General features: G+C 43.5%; 1 protein-coding gene across 4 annotated transcripts in view; it reads right to left on the bottom strand.

The window, feature by feature from the left end:
* Positions 1–3,660: 3,660 nt before the first annotated feature.
* The window catches only part of ARID5B (AT-rich interaction domain 5B), a 114,445-nt gene continuing 97,227 nt past the window's right edge, over positions 3,661–20,878 (bottom strand). For all 4 annotated transcript variants that reach the window (XM_050340613.1, XM_050340629.1, XM_050340604.1 and 1 more), the window contains 2 exons: positions 10,522–10,720; positions 3,661–6,641 (listed from right to left, as the gene is read on the bottom strand). In XM_050340613.1, coding sequence (XP_050196570.1) covers positions 4,491–6,641; positions 10,522–10,720 — 2,350 coding nt within the window. In that variant the 3' untranslated portion in view covers positions 3,661–4,490. The remainder of the gene's footprint in view (positions 6,642–10,521; positions 10,721–20,878) is intronic.

The following is a 20,878-nucleotide window of genomic DNA, read 5'->3' as shown; positions in this document are numbered from 1 at the left end:
GGAGGCTTCTCTGCTGCACACCTGCCCCAAGACCATGGACTTAACCCACAATGGGGGGATTAGTGGGTGCCTGTCCCACTGCTAAACTGTGCTGGGCAATGGCAGTACCCAGTCCTGACCCACACCTACCCAAATGATTTTCCCACCTGCAGAGACCCAGAGTGTAACAGCATTTGCTGTGCTAATGCAAAGGGGTCCCGCGTTTATGGGGGCTTTTTGGACCCATCAAGGAATACAGTAAAAATTATTTGATGATTGTTTAGCGTCATCAGCAAAATTGCCAGTTAGCATCAGACTCCAGTATCTTACCCATGGCTGATCTGGGAAGAAGTGGGGGCAATTTTTCAGATCCCAGCTCAAGCCTGCAGTACTGCTGGAAAAAATCCTGCTCTGAGATGCAAACAGAGCAAATTTGGTAGTGGAGCCACTGGCTAAGCATGGATGTTAAGCCCTCAAAAGCTATTCCCACAGTCAGCCTGATCACAGCCACACTTTAATGTAAGCACACTGTAAAAATAGAGGGGCACTGACTGAAGATCTTGTCTCTTCCTCCTTTAGGAAATTGCCAACTTCCATTTCTTTAATCTAATCATTTGCAGGAGGAGATACTTTCTCTAGAAAAGCCAATATAAGAGGGCTGAAAGGTCAGATGGGATAATATGTAATCCATTGCGATAAGGGCTGTTTACAGAATTATTAATCAAACACAAAAGGGAACAGATAGTAACATTTTTTATTAAATATTACAGTGGATCAAAAAGTACAAAATATCTTTTGCCTGCTATGTGATTGGGAAACTATTGGCACATAATACAGTATCAAAAGCATTAATAAGTACAATTTGGAAAACATACAAAAATTGAGTGTTTATAGTTGGCTCAGCTTTATTTCTGGTAGTGTTTAAACTAACGCAAAGGTTACTCAATAACCTTTTAAATGGGAAACTATATAATATTACTGGGCCATTTTTGTATATACAAATCATCACCTTACAGAGCATATAGGCTACATAACTTGAATCACAAAAAGTATACAATATTTACAACAAAAGAAAGTTAAAAAAGTATAAACAGCTAGTAGATTATGCTGCCATTATTAGAACATATTTAAAACTGCGGGGCTGGGGGGAGAGGGGAGGAGGAGGAGGAGGAGGAAGAGAACGAGCGAAATATCAACCACGTGTACAGCAAACACTGCCGGCAGCACCCCCGGCAGCACTGCCAATGCTGCCCGCCTCACACCAGCACAGGCAGTCCCACTGCTCACCAAAATCACCAAAACCCAGACGTGGCCTCACTGACTGCCGCAAAGGGAGAGAGCAGGCGAGGAGGGTGAGGGACCCCAGAAGTGTCTCTGGAGGTGGCAGCCCCAGGTCCCCCCAAACGGGGCAAAGGTGCTGGCACAGGCAGCACAGCACTTGCCTCCTGCTCTAGCTCCAGCGACCACCAAGCCAATTCTCTGCAGCTGGGACAAACAACTCCCCAGGCACCGACCCACCCGGCGAGCTTCTCATACCACGCCAGCTCACAGCCGCGACAGACCTGCCGCAAACCGCCGGCCTGCTCCCACTCAGCCTGGCCAGGGGTACGGATCGCACCGGGAATCGGGCCCTACTTCCCACATGCTCCGCGAAGCTCAGCTCAGAGCATGGCCAGAAGCTACACGCGAGATGTTTGCTGCTGGGCCTTTTCCTTTGGATCTCACAACCTTCAGCATCCCTAATGCATCCTGGACATAGTGCGTTTGAATTGCAACATTTCTTGGAACTGGCTACTAGTAAATAGATTTATGACTCTATTGCCAATTAGATTCTGCAGTTTCCTTTACAAACCTACCAATAACAATGGTTTGATTGCACAAAGAAAGGCTTGTGCAATTTCATTCAATAATAAGGCCCCTTGAACTCAAACAATGCAAACAAAGCCCCATTTAAGACATCAAGGAAAAAAAAAAAAGACTTTTCAACCAACGGAGAATTCAATAGTCTGTTGAAAGATTTCCAAGATTTCTGTTAAGAGTTCTTAAACAAATAATGCACCGTTTCTGTTGGGGGTTTATGCTTCCATTTCTTTTCCTTTACCCTGACGTTTTGCCCAGTATATTATGAGCTTCCCCAGCCAACAGTGGCCAGTCCTCTCATGGGGCAAGTGAGGAGCCTTCCTCCCCTCTCCCTGTCCCCCAGCCCTGTGTTGCCTCAGCACAGCTCCAAAAAGGCTACCAGCAAACTCCAAAGGGACGTAACCAAAAGGGACACCGGACACTTCGCATAAACAAATGCACAACTCCAGGACACACAACTTAACCAAAACAAGGAGAAGCATTTGCTTTGCCAAACACACAACAAGTTTCTGTTTGCATTTGCTGTAGATTTTTATATTCTCTCCCCCTTTCCCCCCGCCCTCTTCCCCCCATCCCCAAGCCCCTGATTCTTACGTGATTCAGATCTAGTGCAACTTTACTAGAGATGTCCTCCACACTGTGGCCTCTGCCTGGATGAGCCTGTGGTTCTGTTTTCTGTACGACTTGTGGAGCAGCAGGATGCTCTGCACTGGCACATCCACGTTCTAAGTTCTACTAGTCTGTTTATCAATCAATTAAATATAGTTTTACCACAGGAATATAAAGTATTTAATTGAAGAAGCTGGATCTTTAACAGTAGACGAGTATATTATTCTGGTTTCCACCTTTGGATATTAAGTATGATACATTATATATTGTATTTGGCTTTATATCACGGGAAATTTTAACGACATGCCTAGCATGCAAAGTGTTTCTTAGTAGTTTCCATTTTTCTTTTTGTATCGATTACGCTGTCTTTGAACAGTAACTGAGATGGTTTGAATCACAACCAATTTTCACATTGTATAAAGCCTCCATGTCACACTTTGCTTTACTGATGTCTGTGCTCAGCTGCGTGGTGGTGATGTCCCGCAAAGTGAATATACATCCATAGGAAGCTCTTTCATCAGGAAAACCCAGCCCCTCCATGCCTGGGCTTTCCTCCTGTGACAGGATGCCCAGGGAGAGGCCGAGATCCTTGTGGGAGTGTGGAAGTACCATCCTGACCACTGCATGGAATCCCCTACCAAGCCCAACCTGCTCATGAGGCACAGGACCCAACCCGTAAGCCTCTGATTCAAATCCGCACTGGCTCCTCTCACAATTTCTGAAATTCTCGACATTCTCGCAAACCACAAATCCGTTTTCTGCACTCCTTTGTCATCCAGAAGCTTGTGCCATGGAGGTTTTGTTTTCTAGACCGTTTCTCTGGTAGGCAGGAGGGTTTCACAGCCTAGGTAAGGTTAAGTACAACGCTCGACAAATTCACGGACCACGATACAGGAAAGCAAAGCTCGGTGGGAGGGGAGGAGCGGCGTGGGAGCCATCGCAACAACGGGAGGAGGGCGAGAGGTGCTCAGCACCTTGCAGGGGTGGGTCGTGGGGAAAGGAACCTTGTTTGCATCCTTGCACCATAACATCACCTACAGTATGTTTATAACCATTAAGATTAATCTGAGCCAGTTGCCTCAGTTTGTAAACAGTAACATTACCACAAAAACGAAACAAAAACGCTGCTCAAAAGTATAAAGAAACTGGAAAAATTACAAACACATAATAATAAAAAAAAAAAAATTAGGACAGCCACAGCCTTTAAAAACATTGCAGATAAAATGATACTGTTTAATTTAAAAAAAAAAAAAGAACCCAAAACAAAAAAACAAACATAAAGAGCACAGAATATACTGGACAAACAAAACTATATAAATTATTGTGACCAAATGTGACACTGGTAGTTTATGAAGTGGATATGTACAGTCAAATTAAACAGTGTTTACCCTTCTGTTCTAATAGTGTTAAAATGAAAAAATCTATTGCCGTTTTACTATACATTGCATTGATTGAATCTTTAAAAGTCAAGAAAAGTTACCCCAAAAAGCACATCCACTGATTGTACAGATTCTCGGCCCTCTTCTCCTTTTCAGGTTCATCTCAAGTCCTTGACTCATTGGCAACAACGCAAGCCTCTGGTCCTTGGCTCAGTGAAAGGCAAATGCAGCCCTCACCGGGGTTTCAGTGAGCTCAGGACTGGGCCTCCGTTTCCACGGCTCCCTTTGAACATCTGCTCTTACCATGTTCAAGTCCTTTTAGAAAACATATATGTAAAATTCAATGATTTTTTCTTTCTTTTTTTTTCCTGTTTTTCTTTTTTGTCTTTTTGTTTGTTTTTTTCCTTTCTTTTTTTTTTTTCCTCTGTTTGGTTTTCTTTTTTGTGGGGGCAGGGATAAGGGGTGGGGGGGGCTGATGTGGGAGCCAGAATTAAAGAAGCAGTCCTGTCTCCATCAAACTCCAAAGCACTCATCTTGGCGGGATACGACTGCATCCTGGTTGACAAAAATACAGATCTCAAAATCTGCGAGACATCGTCACAGGGGGAGGAATGTCGCTAACTGAACTTTTCTCCTCAGACCTCTTCTTGTGAGTGAGAGGGTTTACAGTTTTGTGCTGGGATGTACAGAGGATAGCTGGGAAGGTGGGAACGCAGCTTGAGGGTTTATAGCAGCTAAAGGATAAATGCTGTTATGCAAAAGGTCACCGTAGGAACTTCCTACAGGTGTTGCTGCAGCTAAGTGTCTGTACAGTTGCTGGGAGTTTGCTGGGGATGTGAGGAATTGTCTCTGCACCATGAAGGAGTGAAGAGCCAAAGGCTGCATTAGTGGGGAGAGCACGGTCTGGTTTTTCAAGTACTGCAGGGGATGAGAATACCCGGGTGGGAGGCGATTGTTCAGCCCTGTACACAGGCTTCCCGGATACAAACCTGGGAAGATGGGGGCTGAGAGGGGAAATTTGTGGCTTTCCAGCATGCTGCCAGAATGGAGGCCATGCACCGGCTTGCTGCCTTCCCCCTCTGGGTCGGGAATCTTGTCTTTCGCTGGGGTCTCCTTTGGTAAGTGCAGAGGAGAGACAGCTCGGATTTTTTTTTCAGTAATGACTTTGTCCAAATCCTCCAGGCTCCGTTTCAAAGGCCGGGCAGCCCCCACGTTTTGTGGGCTCGTTCTGCGGCTGATGATAGGATGCACCATCCCCTCCATCTTCCTCAGGTTCTCCAGCCTCTGGACCTGCTGCTTCCCAGACCTATGGAGCAACTCGCTGTGTTTTTTTGGGGCTGTCATGGCCATGGGGGACACGCGGCAAGCTTTGGGGTTACAGTCTAGGCTCACCGCCTGGCTGCTCGCAGCCTGGAACCCAGAGATACCTTTGCACTCTTGTTGGGCCATGGATGAATGAGGGAGGCTGGAGCCCGGAGCCTTTGCAGTCTGTTTGTGTATGCTCTTTGGAAGACTCAAATCTGTTGGCTGATCATCTGAAGAGGCCTCCACTGCTGGTTTTTTTTCTTGCTGATGCAAAGATGGGCGATAATTTAAATTTAGTTTTTCTTGGTGTTTGTGTTGAGTAAAAGTAGAAATATTTTCAGACTCTCTGAACATGTCCCGGGGGAGATACTTTGATGTCTGTTCATTATTAAGGTGGTGTTCTGTGTGCCTATAAAGGCTGTGCAGATGAGGTGATGAATAAAAATCTGCCAAGAAAGTGGGCACATGGGAGTGCTGCAGTGCCCTTTTCTCACTCATTTTATCTTTGCAGTCCTGGATATCTGACTTCGGTACGTATGACTCGGCAAGAGAACTGAGGTGATGTTTTGAAAAATCACAGCGCTGAGGATCTGGTTTACTTAGCATGTCATGTTTAAAAACGTCGTTAATTGATTTCCTTTCCTCCTTGGTTTTAAAACTCTGTACATGTTGTATGACTGAAGGCCTATTAATTGCTACAGGATCAGAATTAGGGGCATGGGGACCTTGCGATATGCCTGAGGACAGTTCATCTCTGCTGTTGAGTTTCTTTTTGCTGATCAAAGGTGGAGGAGAACCGTAAGGATAGCTACACGACAGCGCTGCCCCGCTGACCTGCGACAGCAGCTTCTTCTTTGCCAGGGGCGACATGATGCCTGGATTACCCTTGGAGTACAGCAGTGGTGTGTAACCAAAAGTGGAGTCATCATTCATGGACCCAGGCAGCTCTTTTTCCTTGAACATGTCGAAGTTCTGCACCACCAGTACTTTGGGCGTTTGCTTTAGTGCATTGTGGATATCCTCATTTCCCAGCTGGTCCACTTTCACTGTGCAGTTTGCGATGTAATCGGCCATCTCTGGCAATTTCTCATCTTCCATGTCACCCTGAGTGGGCAGGTGGACTGGGAAAGTTGTGAAGGGCATTTCTGGAGGTTCACTTTCCATGTTGTCAGTAAAAGCTTTGTGTAGTCTTTGTTCAGGCTTTGTGTCTTCTGGGGCATCTGATGGTGGGTGCAATCGCTTTGTGACAGTGGCATCCAGCACGGTGTCTTCTTCTGGGGACACAGATATACTTGAGAAAGAGGTGGAGTGCTGAGCCTCCTCCTTGACTTTCTCGCTGTTGGTGCTGTTTTCTGCCAGGTCTGTCTTTTCCAGAGGCAGTGTCCGAGTTGTCTCTGGTAAAAGAGGTGGAGGGCCTTGCACAGGTTGTTTTGTCTCTCCCACTGCAGGGTGTTCGGGGAAGCTTTTCTGGTCTGCTGATTCTTGATCCTTCTCTTGTTCTGATGAAACCTAATAAAATGATTCAACAGACAGTAATAAGAATGCAGTACATTTCAGCAGACTGTAAGATTATACACAGTACACTGTTGGCTACTTCTAGAGAAAGACATGCCAGTCGCCTTTCTGGAACATGAAGGCTCTAACATACACGTATCAGACTCAAACAAAGAGAATTATCTCCCGGAAATATTAAGAAATACACCATCCTTCCCAGGGTTACAATAAAGTATTTCAAAACAGCAGATATTTGTAACCTGACGAGAGGCACTGCTGGCTTGACCAGATAGCTAGCTAAATGCTGAGGTTATATGCTTTTAAAATTAATTAGGCAAATGCAGGAGAGCAGATTTCATAACACAAATGATAAGGCTATAGAAATTTCTCCTGCTAGCCAACTTCACCTAAGAAAATGACAAAATTCCCATGGTTTTTTCTTACTTAAAAGTCCTTCTAGCATAGCTATCTTAAAAATTCAGTGATCACAGAGGAGATCATTCACACCCAGTTCTGCATTAAAGTGTGAAAATGATAGAAATGGCATACTAGGAATCCCTATTGTAGGCAGCAAATCACTGCCACAGCTTAACTAGGGCACACATTTTTTTATTAACAGATTAAAATGAAGTTGTCAACATTCAGTAAGTGTGTGTGCCTGCTATTACAAACATGGCTTTTATGCGTTATCGTCAATGGGACCGCAGCTCGTTCTGCTCCCCCATTAATACAGCTTGTGTGCACAATTCACACTATTCATCCCATTATGTAGCTGGCTGAACTGTGACCCGCAGAGGTCACCAGAGCGTCCCATCTGTGATCCAGCTGACTGACAGCCCTTTTCAAAACTGCTGTCACTCTCCCCTGACATGTCGTGGTGGAAGACAGTCATAAAACAGCAGCATTGTGCGAGTCCTTTATTATTATTGTTTTCTTTCTTCCTTCATTGTAAAGATAAGACGCATCGAGAAAGTTATCATCTAAATGCTGCTTTATGGTCTGTCACAGGAGTGGGGAATCGGAGACGGTCCTAACGAATCCAACCCTCTCAGAGATTTATTTCTTCACAGCTGCTTTTAAATATTCCTGTCTGTTTGGTTGGCCTGTTAGTTACAGTGTCTGTTAGTCATCCTAACTTCTTCTTTTTAAACTCATAGCTGCCTTTTGTAGCCAAATACCATCATTAGGTCCTTTACAAAGTACCATCGCTAGTCTCTTGAGCTTATAAAATTACAGGAAAATACCAGACAGATGAGTAAAGCAAGGGGAAGAAAAAAAAAAAGAGAGAACCATATTTAATAACTGTACATTCTGGTCTTTGTTTCTGTTAAGCAACACTTTGATTGAAGTTTCAGCTATTGTGAGGAAATGTGCAGTCTAAGGCTAATAGCATTTTGTCTGGTGTCTTGTTACACTGACAATGTCATTGTGACGGCAGGAAAACAGTGAAGAGCACAAAGGCAAATGCAACCCTAATAAACTGAAATTGTATTTTTTCCCCACATATTTCTCATGGTAAGAGTTGAACATGCAATTGAGAGGACTGCACACTTGTAACTGGATTACACTTTCCCAGCTCACACCTAAGACCAGCTTCCAGGCCACATGCAGAAATGGTTTGAGCAGTGGCTTGGCTGGGGATGTGCCTGTGTATCTTTGTGGTGGCTACAGAGGCTCCCTCTGAGCAATACACTATCAATGCTGTGCCTGAATGACAGCTCAGGAATGGGGCTCCACTGCCAGGGGATGGCTGAGGTGAGACAGACGTACAACCTTCTGCCTGGCTCCAGAAGACTTGGGTTTCGCTCCATCCAAAGGAGCCGAATGTCTCCTTTCTGCTAGCACTGTGAAGTACCACATCCTGGGCATGGAGGCCTCCCTGTGGCAGAGCACAGATGAGCTCTGCAGCCCTACACTGCACTACACTGCACTGCTCAGCCTGCATGTGACCACCTACCCGTACAGTGACTGACATGGAGGCTGAGGTCCTTACCCTGATTAAATATGGGCAGGAAATGTCTTCCACCCCAGTCAGGGAGGAGATATTAATTCTGCTATAAAATTACAATAGGAAACTGCCATAATTGTACATTTTTATTGTCTCGTCTAGGTTCCCTACATTTCCGATAAGCAGAGTTTAGGAACTCTTCCTGCAAACCACATAAAAATAACTGCAGTTTAAGCAGCAGGAAGTTTGAGATAGGGAACAACAAAAGCAAGGAAATTCAAAGTTAAGGCTGTCGCTCTGTTGCTGACTTGTTATGCTGGGTTTAGCAGTGGTGGTACAGATAATGTGTAATGCATCTTGCTGATCCAAGACCCCTCAATAAATATAACCAGGCATGAAGGAATGACAGGGGAAGGGAGTGAAAGCCTTCACTTCACTTCTCTCCTCCTTGCTTTTGGCAATTTGTGTTGCAACCTTCCAGTGACTGAAGCAGGTTTGTGCGCACTCTGTTCTCGATGTGTTTTTGGGGATTTTACCCCAATAGGGTTCCCTGTTTTAAAATTACAATGCTAGAGAAAACAAGAAATCTCTCTGTGGAGTGCTCTTACATTAGCTATTACAGGGGCTGTTGATCAAGGCCACCTAAAACACGAATTCTGCTTTGGATGGCAGATGCAATTGTCCTTGTAAGCACAACTTAAAGATGCAGTGGGACAGGAAAACCAAAATTTTCTGTTCTCAAGACTGGGTACATGAAGTCTCAGAGGCATCTGTGTTTGCTGGTCCTGCATTGTTTTTTTAAAACAATGAAGAGGAGGATTGTTGGTAGCTGACTCAATACCAGTTTCCACAGAGGTTTAGAAACAGGACTTTTGTAGCTGCCAGACGGCAATGAAGCCAAAGGAGCAGCCATAGTCTGCCGGGTGCGTCATGGGTTTCGACATTCTTTAAATACTTACTTTCACTGCAACGCCTTGAAGGCTGCTGTCAACTGGCAGACTGAGACAAGAAAAGCAACATGTTTTGCAGGGGTTGTGTGTGAGGTGCTTCACCACCTCCTTCACATGGGGTGCAAGCAGGGCACAGGAGAGAGTGGGCAGGATGTGAAAAGTCCTTAAGTAATACTGGAGCAAAACCCCCATTGATTTTATAGCACTTAACAACACTTGAAATTCACCCTTACTTGCAGAAAAATATGAATTCTACCATCTATCCTACCCTGTGCTGTGAACGTACAATCTCTTCCATGAGGACTGTCCTATGCCTTAAAGTAACGTGGCTCTGTGGGGAAATCTGGGCCTGCATGTGACAGAACAGGAACCTATTATGTCTGAATATGAGCCTCAGCTGAAAGCCATGAGGGAATTCAGTCTCAGTTAGGACTTGGAAGGTGGTTCCCTCAAAATGTGACCTTTTAGTCTAAAAAGAATTTTAATGTAACATAATAAAAATCCTGGGGAGTGATATGTTTTTTGACAGCCGTGCACACATCTGTGAGCACAGAAGGGCTGATCCAGAGGTTACCATTATAAAAATCAGCTGTGTCCAACAGCTACCACAGTATTATCAACAGTATTAGAGGTTCCTGCACCCTGTACTTAGATTAGGAAATAACTGTGGTAGTTGTGTGGTTTCCCTTTGGCAGCTGCTGATCTTTTAGTGGTGGCCACTGTATAACACAATGAGCAGAAATGGTACTTGTTAGATCCAGCTCCTGGTCTTCTGCCATCACTGCTGTGCAATATGGAGCTCACTGGCTGCCATTCGTAGCCCAGCAAAATCCCAGCGCAGACAGTACCATAAGAACTGAATTTCCATTGCTGAGCAAACTAACAGGCCAAGTGGTTGGAATTCTCCAGTTTAAATTATGTATTTTATCATTGGATTTCATGTGATTAAAGCTGTGCATTTTTAATTGAAAAACTGAAAAGCAGGGAAGCAACCGACCTCAGATGCATCTTGGGGTTTCTGTGCATTATCTTTTTCCTTCTTGCTCTTTTGGTTTTCATTTTTGATGCGTTTTGTTCCAGACACTTTTGTTTTCGCTTCACCCTCCTGGGAACTGTTATCCTGTTTTCGAGGTTTCACTGGAGGCAGTGGCTTATCTTCCTCTCCTTTAATAAATCTTTCATATGGCAGGATTAATCTAGGGGATTAAGGAACAAATAATTGATCAGGTTTTGCCATTCTAGCAAAGAAAAAAAATGTATCTACTATGAGCAGTTTACTTAATAAATCCATTTTCTTCCATGCCACAAAAGCAACAGTTTAAACTCTACATCTATAAATCCAAGTATAAGAAATCAATTTATTTGGCAAGATTATCATGTGGCATAAATTCAGTGGAGTTGGTGTGGATCAGTTGTCAGTAATGCCGCAGTGGTTTGTGTGGCTACACCAATTTGTACCAGATGAGGATATGAGGCACTATGTTTTAGACTGATTTAAAAAAAAATAAAAAAAAATCCACCATTTATTTTTGTTTTCCCTCCTTGCCCATAACAGCATACAGCAAATCCCAGGAAAACACCTACAAAGCCACAGCCAACTTGATAACAGCTACACAATTTCCAGGCTGGTGGTTCCCAGGCTGGTGGTTCCCTTGAGGGCAAGGGTGAGTGCCAGGAATGTGGCAGAAGATGGGAGAGCTGGGCTGCAGGAACCCTACAGGAGTGGGCACAGCACCAGCCATGCTGCCACCCGTGCAAGGCATCCATGCAGCGACAACCACCACGCTCCCTGCCTTCACCAGGGAGTCTTTTTTTAAGAGGAAAAGAGTTAAAAGCGAAGGAATTTTTCACTGTGGAACTGCCTGCCACAAAGCGCATGAAATCGCTTAAAAAAAGCAAGGAAGAAACACAAAAAATATCCTCCCCTTGAAAGCATCAAATACACTGAGTTTTAATCTATCTGTTTTCCCTTTGCAATTTTTGATCTGAAAGGAAAAGTAACTGATATAATTAAAAGGGATGGATTGCATTACAATCTCAGTTTCAACTTCAGTGATTAAAGTTTTTATAATGCATTTTGGTATGATTAATGACTCACTGTGGGATTAATACAAGACTCAGACTTTAAAAATATGAACTTTAATACAGCAAACATAATTTGTTAAAAAAAAAAAAAGACAAGTTGACTTTATGAAGAAAATGTACTTTGCTTATAAACAACATAAATCTGCTCAAATACCAGGAATCCTTAATTATCTTTAATCTAAGACTCCAAGGCAGAAACCTCTTTGGTTCAGATATTCGTTTGTTATCCTAGAATCAGTTTCTAAGCATGCAATTTTGATTTACATACTTAGATGTTCAAACACAGTTTGGGCTTAAGAGAGCAGAAATTAGATTGCTCGTGATCATAATATTTTACATTTTAATAAAATACAACATAAATTATGTTAAAATATAAACCTAATTTATGCTATATTAGAAACAAAATTCATTAACTGAGCATGCTCTGACATGGTATGTGCAAAGAGGCGTGAATAATACTTTCTAGCCCTGAATTTGGCAGGGCTCCAGTAATGAAGCTAAGCAGAGCCCACGGGGAATATTCATCTTCAGATCCCATTACAAACTGAGTTTAAACATGTTACAGCTGCTAAAACTGGAAACTGCTCCCTCTATGCAAACTTAGCAAAATAATACGTAGTTGCCAAATACCTGCTTCCCACTGTAATATTACAGTTAATGTTTATATAATAAAAAGCATAACTAAGCAGCAGAAGAAAAAAATAATCTTGTTCATACTTGAGGCTGCTACATTTCATTCGCAAAGTGGAAATATTGGTGAAAACACCAAATTCCTCCCTGCGCTGCACAAAGCACTTTGGACTTCACTCGAGGCAAGGTTGGGTTTCACACAGGGCAGCATCCAGGCCGCTCTGCCATGTGTTAAATATTTAAAATCGCTTTTAATAAAAACACATTTTATTACAATAATTGTTAGCACTGTGAGGGGAGTGTTTGACTTTGTTTTGTTTCCATGGGAACGCGTCGCCCATTAAAAATCTACATATTCCATCCATGAAGGTTTAAGACACTGTCCGGTGCCCCACGGGACACGGAGATGCTCTCAACCCACGGAGCGGGCCTTTCCCTGAAAGATGCCAAGTGATTAACCCCGTGGCTCTATCCGGGACGGGAGCAAGGCCCGGGCCGACACAATTAATCACCGCTCGCGTGCTCTCCGCCAAGCCTTGTAGGGTAATGCGGGACACAAACTCCTCCTCCTCCTGCTTCTGCACCTCACCAGAACTCATTAGCTTGGGCGCTAATTAGTTACCGTGGCTTAAATTTCCTTTTCTGATCTTAAGGGTTCATGTGGGAGTACAAGGTTTTCATTTTAGTTATTTTTCACTGAGCTCAGCAGTTGGCAGGCCGACAGCAGTAAAAATACATTTCACATCGCCGGTCAGCGGCCTGGAGCCAGCGGCAGGAAATCTGGAATTAAATGTTTCGTGTATCGGGGAGGTGGCATGACTAAGGTAAAACTGAGTCAAAACACAAGGATGGCTTGTTCTAGGATTTTCCCCTCCTCGCCTGAAAGGAGGGCCGGCGGGTTGCCGGCCCCTGTGGCCGAGGTGACTTCTGGGGGCGGCTGGCGAGGAGCCGGGCAGGAACGCGGGTTGCGAGACCCCGGGGAGCAGCACCGAGCCCAGCAACGCCAGCAATTGCCGCTTCACGTAGAGATTTCCGTCGGTTGTAATTTTCACTGAATGTTTTTTCAGTTATCCTGTCATGGTACAACACAATTACCCACAGGATATGATCTTATCATTTGATTATTAGAAGTTTTTATAGCGCAGGAGTAATAAAGCTAATACAGCTCTCGGAACATGTAAGCAGCCGGCTCACATGCCATGAAAGCAGCCGGCTTAGCCAATTTAAGGTCAATATTGCCCAACACCGGAAGAATGTGATCTGCTCTTAGCCAAATAGTTTAGCAGAATGTGACATGTCTGAAACCAGTACGAGATTTTTTTTTTTTTTTTTGGTCAAATATTTGCAGTGCAGGTAAGATTTAATCAATCTTTGCGCAAGGAGAGGTAAAGACAACGTCCAAAAAACTGGATCGAGGTTCTTTGAATGTATCGTACGTTGGAAACAACAACCGTGTTTTCCGTCGCTTTGAACTGTGGCTGTATTTCACGACAGGGGGGGAAGTATCAAAGTATTTATAAAAAAGGAAAAGAGGGGGAATATTTCGTGGTCTAAAGAATATTTACTTGTAAAGCCTGAGAGAAGACCAAATAAAAGGGTCTTTATCATGATCAAGATTCCAATATTAAGATTAATAAAATGTATTATTTATAAGTCAATTAACATAAATAGAATATGTAAGCACTAGCGTATTAAAAAAATCTTTCCACAGGCAGCAGATTTTTAGCAGCATGAGGTTTTTTTTTTTTTCCTGGAATAATACAAGAATAACATTTTCCAGCCAAGAGCAGAAACAGTAGGGGAGTCTTTGCTATCACAGGGCTTCTTATTAAATTCAGTCACTGTGAAAAGCCAGTCTTTTTCTTTTCTTTTTTTTTTTTTTTTAAATAAAGACAACTTAAAATCAATACAAGTTAGATTAACAAATCAGTACTATACTAATCCTGATTTATTACAATCGGCAATATTAAGTTTAATCACGTATAAACTGCTACTCAAAAAAAGATTTTCTTTTAGTAAGTCCTGAATTAAATAATGGTGCAGTGTACTGAGTTTTTAGATCTGCATCATCTGATATTATGAAAAATTCAATGTACTTCTCTGCAGCAGATGTCAGAGGTCAGCAAATCTATTACAGTAATGTAAGTAATCTGGCTTTCTGCCAACCTTTTTTTAAAAAACACTGAAGCAGATAATTTTATATTTACAAATTCTAAAATCCTCCAGGGACTGAATCTCTTCCCCAACAAAAAGCAGAAACTTCACATTAGAGAAATGTATTTCACAGTATATCAAACATGTCTTCATCATTAGCATTTCATAAAAGGAAAAAAAAAGCCCTTAATCTTTATTAGTCAACATTTTTTTTTTCCCAGCTACAGAACTAACAATACAAGATCTCATCTGAGCCAGTAACCACTACATGTATTGATTATGCAGAATGAATGACTTTTTTGGCCCGACTTTGCTTCACAGGACACATGAGAGCACATCTATTTATAGGCATGATAAAAAAAGTAGTTACAATAATGCAAAGGATCTGACCAGCCCAGAAAGAGGAAGGAAATTAAATGTTAAGGCTGCCAGTTTCCTCTTTAATTCTCCCTCCTGTGTATGGATATGACAGGGTTCTGGGGCCAGGGAGGAACCATATGCCCAGGACACATAGGGTGAAGGAGGGAAGGAGGCAGCTTAGCACAACCTCTACAATATTTTTTATATCTCTGTTTCAGTGTTTATTTTTGTTTTGTTTTTGGTAGAATAAAATATTCTAGCATGTCTCCCATCAACATCATTGTACTTTCTCAAGGGCTCCAAGTCCAACACAAAATAGCATGCAATGGAGTCTCTCAGCCACAAGAATAATCTTGGAAGGACTTAAAATACCGAAGCCCATTCCTTGGGAGATGTTGCCCCACTCGCATGCTTGGCCAGGTTAAGGAGGCTAATTGCAACAGGAATGGAAAAAGATTTAAATTTGCTCCACCAAATGAATTCAGCAACCAGTTAACCCATGGAACTCGTTGCCAATGGATATCTTGGGGCCAAGGGATTAGTGAGATTATGCAAGGATTAGATGCTAATGTAAATCATGAGAACATTAAGCTGTTAGAGCTTCAAAAACGCTGAAAAGGGACAGGCAATAGGACTCTTTACAGGTAGGAATTTGGGAAATGGCTTTCCTCCTAAGCACCTTAGGCCACAGCGGCTCCAACTTCCTCCTCTGGAGCTGGGGGACAAGACATCTGGTTTGTCTGGCTCCAGAGGGCAACCATCTGGTTCAAGAGGTCCTCACAGCAGCCGGGCAGAGCTGCCCACAGCCCCTGCAGCCAGAGGGTCCAAGCACAGGGCTGGGAGGAATGGCCATCGAGCCAGGGCAGCTCTGGCAACAGCCCCTGTGGGGCAAAGGGGCTCCCATCAGTAACCCTGGCGAGAGAAACCTGAGTCTTGTCCCCTAGAAACTCAGGGGCAAAACTGAGAGGTGAAAATTCAGCTGTTTTAAGGGACCAGCAGGAACACCTGAGCTCTGATCCCAAGAGAAGTCTTGTCTTTTCTACCCTGATGTTTTTCTAAAGGATAAATCTTGGAGCACTGCTGTCAGTGTAGGCAAGGGAAACAAGCCACCTTCAACATCAATCAGTTGGTGGGGATAGTCAGGAGCAGGAGGCAGTTCTCCTGGACACCAGTGACACACTCCCAGCAAAGAAGGGAAAAGAATAACCCAAAGTTTAAGATCTCAGCCTGTTTTCCAAAACAGAAATATAAAATACATTGAGGAAATGAAGCAGTGTGTTCCTCAAGTCTGATTTCCCTGGATTGCATTGTGCAATGGAGGGGTTATGAAAGCAAGCCTCACGTGCTTTTGTGCAGAACACAATAGCAATGGTTTGATTTGCATTTGTCTGAAGTACAAAACTGGCATGTATTTTATCAGTGAAGACAAAATATGTTTGAGTTCAATTTTCTTTCCAAAGAACTTTCCTTCCTTAAAGAAATGGCTCTTTCATCCTTTCATCAACAACTTTCCTCACAGCCCACTGGGAGTGCTGGTGGGTAATGAGAATGGTTTACTGCTGAAAGGTGGGAACTGCACTGCTGTAAGAGAATTCAAAGACACTTTGTTTAAAGTAAACTGGAAATTAGTGACATTACAAACACAGCTGTTGATTTAGCTGCACAGCCAGTTCGAGGGAAGCTCAGGCACTCCTGATCCCAGGGCTCAGCAGGGGGAGATGAACAACCCCAGCCTTTTGCCTTTGGTGCAGATTTACTGCATGTGAAAGACTCAAAGCAAGGGTGATGGGCACAGAGCAGCTTTCCCAGGTCACTCTACCAAAACTACTACAAGCTTCTGTTTTGTCCATAGTCACCATTTCTGCATCTAAAGGCAGACGTGCATTTTCTTTGGTAGGTTCATAGAGTCCCTGCAATGCTTGGTCTCTGTGCACAGGACAGGCTGACAGATGCCATTTTGTACTGCTTGTGGGGTGCAGCTCTCCTGCAGAGACCCCAGAATCCTACTGACCCTGCCTTGGGAGCTCTGAAGTCACAACTCCATTGCTCAAAGCCAAAAAACCAGGGCAAACCGTGCCACGTTAGCAAAATCCTGAAGTACAAGGCAGAGATTCCTGGCAGCCCTGGGGAATCTGAGGGGAAAGATCCTACTCTCCATCGCTGGTGCTGCTCCTGCAAAGGAGAACGGCACACTTCCCACTGTGCAGCACTCTCCAGGGGCAACTCAGCTCCCAGCAAGCAAAAGGGGCTTGTCCACTTGTGTCAAGCCTGTCCCTACTCCTGGATTTCCAGAAATGATCAAGTGACCGACTCCAAGCCCTCAGCTTGGTGATTGGGAGTGCTGGGACCCAAAAAGCAGTGGGTGGCACATAGCGTGCCACTATTCCGCTGGGGCAAACTCCTGGGTGGAAGGAAGGATGTAGCTGGGAAAAGAACTCCCCGCCAGGAGAGAGATCATCTGTTTTCAGGCACTAAAAGGCAATGCCCGACTGTCCAGCACTTTGCACCCAAGGACTCACACTGACTCCAGTGCTGGCCAATAAGTCTCTGAGGCTGAAACCCCAGAAATTTTGGAAAAAAAAGTGTGTTCTCAGATGTTTTGAATGGACAGCTAAGGATCTGTTTTAATGGTAAACAATTACATTCCTCTGTCATCTGATACTTTTTAAATTTTGGGGAGGGGGGAAGCTTTCTGAATTTTCAATAGTTCCTTTGTTAAAGCATCTGTTACTCACATAATTGAAAAGATGTTTGTTCAGTGGTATGCTTGAGAGTACAGTTATTTAATCTTAATGATAAAGCCCTGAGGGCAGAAAATCATAAGTAGAAACCTCTTGTTATTTATCAAAAAGAAAAAAATAAAAAACCAAACTAAAAACCCAGGAAAGAAAGAGAGAACTGAGACACCTCATCTATCTTCAGGCTTAAATTCGTGCTTGATGGAAAACTATTGAGACAATTTGCAACTTGTGAAGTTTTCTGGGAGTCTGGGACTAGTTGAAGTGTGAGGGGGGCAGGGAAGTGGGGTGAAGACAAAAATAAAACAACCAGAAAAAAACTGTTGCTTGGTAAGGTTTTTTTTTTTGGGTCAAACAAAGAGCTAGTTGTAGTTTACAGCATGACATAACATTTGATTAATTTTTGCCTGAGGATGTTTTCACACTTAACAGTGTAAATCAAACCCTTCTATTAATTACAACGTGTATTAAAAGATAACCATAAGCAATTTCATGTAGATGCTATACTAGCCTCCTGTTTTTTTTCCCCCTCTAAAGATTGGCTGCTACAAAACTCCACTGAAATTCTTACACGTTACCAAAGTTATCCAAATGCTTTAACAAAACTGAACAGCATTTGCATGGAACACAGGGCTCTCTTCCATATTGAATTACTGCACAATATCCTTAGGGTAGACAGAGTTTACGGCTGTTAAAGGGAAACCATGTAAAGGACCTACCTTGTGTTTCTGATAATACATAATATTTATGCGAGTGATTTAGAAAGAAAAATGGCAGACTGGGCTCTGAACTGCACAAGACGCTGTATCTCCTGGGGTTTAGTCCCCTGGTAAGGGAAAGAAGTGCAACGTGCTCTGCAAGTGCCCAGGGGCCACACTCATGAGAATAAAATCCTACACAAGCCAGTGTCCAAAGCATGGGCATGGCCATGACCACCCTGTCCCACTGTAAAGAACCACAACCCATCTCACCTATCTGCTCCTCCTCAAATTCCCAGTGGTTGTGGCTCTGCAGAACGCTCTCCCACACATCTGCCTGAATTTGGTGAGAACACAGGGCCTAATAAATCCCTCTCCATCTGGGTTTGGCCAGGACACAGCGGCTTTACAAGTGCGACTCGTGAGGGCCAGGATATGAGACACTGCTGAGGAGCAGGACACGGCCCGTGGGGGTCTCTGGGTCTATCCTTGCTGGAGACCCCAAGGGAGCCTGGCTTCCCACAGCACCCAAAGAGGTCAGGAGGCTACTGGTCCATGGGACCATCCAGCTGCATACTCTGACACCTTCCAACACAGACATGTCTGTCCACCAAAGAAGCCGAGGAGAGTCACTGCATGCCACTGCACACCACAATTCCCCAGTGTTTGTGCACAGCTCGTGCACAGGGCTTGCTCTGGAGGAAACCAAGATGAATCGCTGCCAGACTTGGAGACAGAAAAAAGCCCCAACAGGCAATTGCCAGTATTTTTGTTTTGTTCAATTCGTTTTATTGGGAACTTTATATGCCTTGCAAAATAGCAGGTTGGTTTTCTTGGTTTGGGCTTTTTTGGGCGGGGTTTTTTTGGGGTGGTGGTGGTGTAACATTTATGAAAAATCCCTAACAACAACGTCATCAGCACTGCAGAAACACAGCCTATTGCTCATGCCAGAAAATTAAAGCTGCCGATCATGTGTTCTGTGTAAAAGCGAAAAGAAACCTCAAACCCTGCATGTGAAAACCACATCTGCTTTATTAGGGGAAGACAGCACAGAGAAGAGTGCTTCGCAGAAAAGTAACCGTTTGTGAGGGTTTCTTGATAAGAGAGAGAGATGTAGGGTACTGACAAGGGCTGCAAGAGTTTCACAGGAACAGCTAAAACCAACCACACACTCCTCTGGCTTTCTGTGATCGTGCAAGGTAAGTGCATTAAAGGAGCACAAATGAAGAAAGTAACGACCAAAACAACAACAACAACTCATAAGCTCTGTATGGTCCAAGTTGTGCACAGAGCACAGCCCCACGATGGGAAAACATTAATGCTTTTTATATTGGTAATCATCTGTAACATGAGCAATTAAGTACAGTACTAATGGACTATAGCCAAGAGCCTGGTACTAATATTAAAAACTGACAGAGATGAATAGGTTTGGAAGGAAAACTAGGCTGACAAAGACATTTTTATGAAGTGCTTGGGCCTATTTGAATAACCCAATCAGAGGCAGGTCCAGACCAGCCATGCCTACAGTGACAATAACGCATTCACTGGCATTATGCGATGCCTGCTACGCTTTAAATAAAAACACCCATTGCTTCAACTCAGAAACCTGCACTTTCATTATTATACTCATTAATAAAACAAAAGTTGTCTAACTAATATACAAATAACACTAACTGAAACATTGGCAGCCTCGCCTTGTTTTAAAATGAAACCAGTTACTGGAAACACAAACCATATTACATGATAAATGAATCGGCTGAAAATGCACACAAAAACCTTTCTTTCCCTTTTACCAGGGAAACAAAGCAAACACTGCCCCAGCTGAAGCACTCTGCCTACCTATAGCACATCAGCAGCTACCACCACAAGTCCTGCTCCAAACAGGGGGATGCAGAGCAATACATTCCCCACAGCCTTTAAAATCCGGCTTTGTTTCAGCTTTTGGCATCCTTGGTACCATGAGTCTGCAGCAATATGGTGGCTTTGTAGAGGTTATAAACATATTTAGACAAAACCAGTATTTCTTCATGGGATTTGCTAGACAGAGAGACAATTCTGCCCTCTCCAATTGATGCCTGAATTGGGGATATACGTGCCATTCCATTCCTCAGCATCCTAAGGATGTCACCGACAGTGGTTGCCACCTAAATAGCCTTGATATGCTAAAGCCAGTGCAAACAAGAGTTTCTCTGCCACCTTGGAGAAGAGCTGGCTAACACACCATGGACAGCCCTGAGATGTAGCTGTAGAGATAAATGGCAAGGCTAAGTCAAACAGCACCAGGTCAGTGAAGTCGGGGAACTGCCAATTCTGCCTCCAGTAAGTAAGGAAAGGCCAGTGGGATTCAAGAAGGAAAAATCATGAGGTTTGTTCAGCATTTACTTTCCAGCTTAATTCAATTTCCAGTTCAGCTTTACAGCTCACCATCAAGTTTGAAAATGTGTGTGTGTCCTGAATCATGAGCGTGTGTTCCTGCACTGCAGTTCTAGTTTTAGATTAAATGTCATCTGAGCACTTTGGCTATAAATGAGCATTACATTTACAGGTGCTGTAGTTAGAATTACCAGCTGAAACAAACCATGACAATTTCATTTATTTTTCTCCGAGTCTGAGGCTTAATACAGCTTTCCTGTGGTGGAAAAAAACATCTAACAGTAGAAAATTAGAGACTGAATGAGTCACTGAGGTT

This window comes from Myiozetetes cayanensis, unplaced genomic scaffold (genome assembly GCF_022539395.1).
Source record: "Myiozetetes cayanensis isolate MyiCay16 unplaced genomic scaffold, myiCay2020 scf10, whole genome shotgun sequence".
NCBI lineage: Eukaryota > Metazoa > Chordata > Aves > Passeriformes > Tyrannidae > Myiozetetes > Myiozetetes cayanensis.
Note: the sequence above shows the minus strand (reverse complement) of the source record. Positions and strands in the feature narration are given on the sequence as shown.